Here is a 5357-nt window from a genome sequence, read left to right as displayed (position 1 = left end):
TGGATAGACCTAGAGTCTGTCATACAGAGTGAAGTAAGTCAGAAAGAAAAAGACAAATACCGTATGCTAACACATATATATGGAATTTAAGAAAAAAAAATGTCATGAAGAACCTAGGGGTAAGGCAGGAATAAAGACGCAGACCTCCTAGAGAACGGACTTGAGGTTATGGGGAGGGGGAAGGGTGAGCTGTGACAGGGCGAGAGAGAGTCATGGACATATACACACTAACAAACGTAGTAAGGTAGATAGCTAGTTGGAAGTAGCCGCATGGCACAGGGATATTGGCTTGGTGCTTTGTGACAGCCTGGAGGGGTGGGATAGGGAGGGTGGGAGGGAGGGAGACGCAAGAGGGAAGAGATATGGGAACATATGTATATGTATAACTGATTCACTTTGTTATAAAGCAGAAACTAACACACCATTGTAAAGCAATTATACCCCAATAAAGATGTAAAAAAAAAAAAAAAAGAAGATAAACTAAAAAAAAAAAAAAAGAAATTAACACAACATTGTAAATCAACAATACTTCAATAAAATTTTTTTTAAGAAGGCAGGAATTGAAGTTCCCCTTTTAAAAAGGGGAACTAAATGGAGTGAGAGTTTGTGTATTTGTGGGTATTTGGCCTTTTACCTAAAGGAATAAAGAAACATACAAAGGAAATTTCAACAATAATACCTGTAATGTTTTAAGTTCTTAAAGATTCTGGGTAATGGCCAAATGAACTTGATCATGGCAATTACGAAATCTGGACAAAATATTTTAAAAACAACAATAACAATGATTTGAAGGCATGGAAGAGCAAACTAACTCAGACAGAAACTAATCAAAGCTGAAGAGCTCAGGCAGGGGTTAAGCTGCAGGGAGTGAGATTTGCATGGATGCTGCAGGGGGAAATCCCTAGGCCACTTGGTGCAGGGAGCAGAAAGCCACAGTCTCACTGGTTGGAGAAGTCAGAGAATAGAGTTCAGAATCAACAGGGCGTCTGGAAAGTGAGGGGCTGCTGATGCTCTATTTCTTGAAATATGTGGTGGTTATACCAATATTTGCTTTAGAAAAGTTATTAAGCCTTATATGTATATTTCACACAGTTTTCTGTGTGTTGACGTCAATGAAGAATGAAAATAATTCTAAAAATTATCTCTTGGCTCAGTCCTATTGAGATTTTCCAAAAAACTAAACAAACAAACAAAAACCACATATCTGTATTAGAGAACAAGAATGTCTATTAATATAGCTATACATTAAGCAAGTTGTAAAACAAGAAGACATCTGGGTGGTCTGAAACAGCATTAATTAGTAATAGGGGTTTTTACATAGGGGTTTCATTCACTCAACAGGTTTTTCTGAAACCTACAGCATATTTTACTCTGCTTTCATGAAAACGGTCATTTAAAGAGTTAATATGAACTATTTCAAAGAACTCTGTTTTTAATTACTTAGAAGATACTATTAAGGTGCTTTACCAAATTAGCAACTCTAGGGAATCTGGAGAGTTCCGTTAGCATGCTTGAAGGATGGGTCTCTGTCAATGAATCAGACCCAGAAATAAACCTTAAGGATTATCCATATTTGAATCTTTGAGGGGTCTTGAGGAATTCAGTGACTCCCTAAAGCTAACATCAAAAACAGAATTTCTTCACTGACCTTAATTTAGCATTGCTTTTATGGAGCCACAACATTTTTCTATATTACTGCAAAATGTTTCTTTCTTAAAGGTGTGCCCTAGCACAATCTAAGTCTGCCTCTGAAGAAAGTCAGAACATCAGTATGAAGACACTCTGCTACAATAAACCAGAGACTATTTAATTTTATAATCCCAATCAATTTGAAATTTCCACCATAGCACCTAAAATCCATACTTGGAAACCTGAACAGAGTAGTCAACTGACCTGAAGTAGAGCTTCCTCCTCCTTTAGGTGTGCTTGTTGCATGAAAACGTGTGGTTGCCCTGTGAACAGCTGGACTCCTTGTTGCTGTAACATGAGCAGAGGTCAATCTTTGTGTTGCATGGAGACTCTTGATCACTGGGGTATATACAGCAGTGGACTTTTGTGTTGCTCTAAGATTCTGTGTAAGTGAAGATTTTGCTGTGGTGAATCTTTGGGTTGTTGGTGTGGCCTGTGATGCAGAAGCATTTGCCATGATGGGATTCTGAGCTGCTGTAGAGACAGTGTTTGATATGGGGGAATTTGGGGCTGTTGTGGCTGAATCATTTGCTGTGGAAGGTTTCTGAGGAGCTGATGAGACTTCTGTAGCTGGAACATTTACAGTGGTGGGTTTCTGAGGAGTTGGTGGGGCTTCTGTACCTGAAACCTTTACAGTGGTGGGTTTCTGAGGAGTTGGTGGGGCTTCTGTACCTGAAACATTTACAGTGGTGGATTTCTGAGGAGTTGGTGGGACCTTTGTAGCTGGAGCATTCACTGTGGTGGATTTCTGAGGAGATGATGGAACATGTACTCTGGTGGGTTTCTGAACTGCTGGTGTGACTTTGTCAATTTGAAAGGTTTCTGTGGAGGAAAAATGTTATTTAAAAAATTAGCTAAATAATGTTGTCCAAGTTAAAATTTAGGAACCAATTGTTTTCTGTATGACTCTTCTCTTTCCTCACAAACAACTAAATATGATTTTTAGGAAACCAAGTATTCTCATGTATTTCCCAAAGAACTAAAATGTTATATTGTCTTTGCTTTGAAATAAATTATACCTTTAGGCAACTAAAGTGAATTTACACCCAAGTAGTGTTGAGGTTCTTAAAACTGTTTTCTATGTGAAAAAGGAAACCAAAGTCAGAGTTGGCAGTGATCTCATTCAGTGACACACCCCAAATAAAGATAGTTTTTCTCATAAATTGTCTTCTTTACCTCATGCCAAGACCAAAGAACAGCAGGATGCCACCTTGAACCAACAAAGATAATCACAACATAGTTACTTTTTCCAAAGCTTTCAGGACATGTTAGTGACCTTGGGAACTTGTTTTGTTTCACTTCTTTTTTAAAGCAATAAATTCAATTAGAATAAAATAACTCCCTTTTTCCCCTCTTGTGTTGGTTACCAACTTTACATAGGTTAGTTTAGTTCCTCTTTGGATTTTAGGTGAGATAATAAATATCTCAAGTGCAAATTATGTGAAGGTCCTATTCTGAGAGTCACAAATCTAACATTAAAATTTTAGGCCTGGCGAAGATCACCTTCCTCCCCACAGATACACCAGAAATACATCTACGCGTGGAACAACTCCTACGGAGCACCTACTGAACGCTGGCAGAAGACCTCAGACCTCCCAAAAGGCAAGGAACCCCCCCACGTACCTGGTTAGGGCAAAAGAAAAAACTAAACAGAGACAAAAGGATAGGGACGGGTCCTGCACCAGCGGGAGAGAGCTGTGAAGGAGGAAAAGTGTCCAAACACTAGGAAGCCCCTTCGCGGGTAGAGACTTCGGGAGGCGGAGTGGGGGAGCTTGGGAGCCGCGGAGGAGAGCACAGCAACAGGGGTGCGGAGGGCAAAGCGGACAGATTCCAGCGCAGAGGATCGGGCCGACCGGCACTCACCAGCCGAGAGGCTTGTCTGCTCGCCCGCCGGGGCGGGCGGGACTGGGAGCTGAGGCTCCGGCTTTTGTCGGAGCGCCGGGAGAGGACTGAGGTTGGCTGCGTGAACACAGCCTGTAGGGCGTTAGTGCACCGCGGCTAGCCGGGAGAGAGTCCGGGGAAAAGTCTGGACCTGCCGAAGAGGCAAGAGACTTTTACGTCCCTCTTTGTTTCCTGGTGCACGAGGAGAGGGGATTAAGAACGCTGCTTGAGAGAGCTCCAGGGACGGGCGCGAGCCGCGGCTAAAAGTGCGGAGCCCAGAGACAGACATGAGACGCTAAGGCCGCTGCTGCCGCCACCAGGAGGCCTGTGTGCGAACACAGGTCACTAGCCACACGCCCTTCCGGGGAGCCTGTGCAGCCCGCCACTGCCAGGGTCCCGGGATCCAGGGACGGCTCCCCGGGAGAGCGCACGGCGCGCCTCAGGCTGCAACGTCACGCCGGCCTCTGCCGCTGCAGGCCCGCCCCACACTCCGTGACCCTCCCTACCCCCCGGCCTGAGTGAGCCAGAGCCTCCGAATCAGCGGCTCCTTTAACCCCGTCCTGTCTGAGCAAAGAACAGACGCCCTCCGGCGACCTACACGCACAGGCGGGGCCAAATCCAAAGCTGAGCCCCTAGGAGCTGTGAGAACAAAGAAGAGAAAGGGAAATCTCTCCCAGCAGCCTCAGAAGCAGCGGATTAAAGCTCCACAATCAACTTGATATACCTTGCATCTGTGGAATACCTGAATAGTCAACGAATCATCCCAAATTAAGGAGCCCTGTGGATGAAAGGCTCTTGGTGCTGCAGCCAGGAGTCAGTGCTGGGCCTCTGAGGTGGGAGAGCCAACTTCAGGACACTGGTCCACAAGAGGCCTCCCAGCTGCACATAATATCAAACAGCAAAAATCTCCGAGAGATCTCCATCTCAACACCAGCACCCAGCTTCACTCAACGACCAGCAAGCTACAGTGCTGGACATCCTATGCCAAACAACTAGCAAGACAGGAACACAACCCCACCCATTAGCAGAGAGGCTGCCCAAAATCATAATAAGTCTACAGACACCCCAAAACACACCACCAGACGTGGACCTGCCCACCAGAAAGACAAGATCCAGCCTCATACACCAGAACACAGGCACTAGTACCCTCCACCAGGAAGCCGACACAACCCACTGAACCAACCTTAGCCACTGGGGACAGACACAAAAAACAACAGGAACTACGAACCTTCAGCCTGCAAAAAAGGAGACCACAAACACAGTAAGATAAGCAAAATGAAAAGACAGAAAAACACACAGCAGATGAAGGAGCAAGATAAAAACCCACCAGACCTAACAAATGAAGAGGAAATAGGCAGTCTATCAGAAAAAGAATTCAGAATAATGATAGTAAGGTTGATCCGAAATCTTGGAGATAGAATGGACAACAGAATGGACAAAATGCAAGAATCAGTTAACAAGGACCTAGAAGAACTAAAGATGAAACAAGCAACAATGAACAACACAATAAATGAAATTAAAAGTACTCTAGATGGGATCAATAGCAGAATAACTGAGGCAGAAGAACGGATAAGTGACCTGGAAGATAAAATAGTGGAAATAACTACTGCAGAGCAGAATAAAGAAAAAAGAATGAAAAGAACTGAGGACAGTCTCAGAGACCTCTGGGACAACATTAAACGCACCAACATTTGAATTATAGGGGTTCCAGAAGAAGAAGAGAAAAAGAAAGGGACTGAGAAAATATTTGAAGAGATTATAGTTGAAAACTTCCCTAATATGGGAAA

The 5357-nt window shown here is 43.9% G+C and overlaps 1 protein-coding gene across 1 annotated transcript; it reads right to left on the bottom strand.

Annotated features, from left to right (window-relative positions):
- Positions 1-1216: 1216 nt before the first annotated feature.
- On the bottom strand, positions 1217-2524 carry LOC113617079 (proline-rich extensin-like protein EPR1; the record flags this gene model as incomplete). Its single annotated transcript, XM_027100394.1, has 1 exon — positions 1217-2524. A coding segment is annotated over one exon (798 nt), but the record flags the coding sequence as incomplete, so codon positions are not given.
- Between the last annotated feature and the right edge of the window lie 2833 nt (positions 2525-5357).

Source organism: Aethalodelphis obliquidens, unplaced genomic scaffold (assembly GCF_003676395.1).
Source record: "Aethalodelphis obliquidens isolate GAN/ISIS:26980383/991018 unplaced genomic scaffold, ASM367639v1 scaffold1722, whole genome shotgun sequence".
In the NCBI taxonomy this organism is placed as follows: Eukaryota; Metazoa; Chordata; class Mammalia; order Artiodactyla; family Delphinidae; genus Aethalodelphis; species Aethalodelphis obliquidens.
This window is presented reverse-complemented; position numbering and strand designations above follow the sequence as displayed.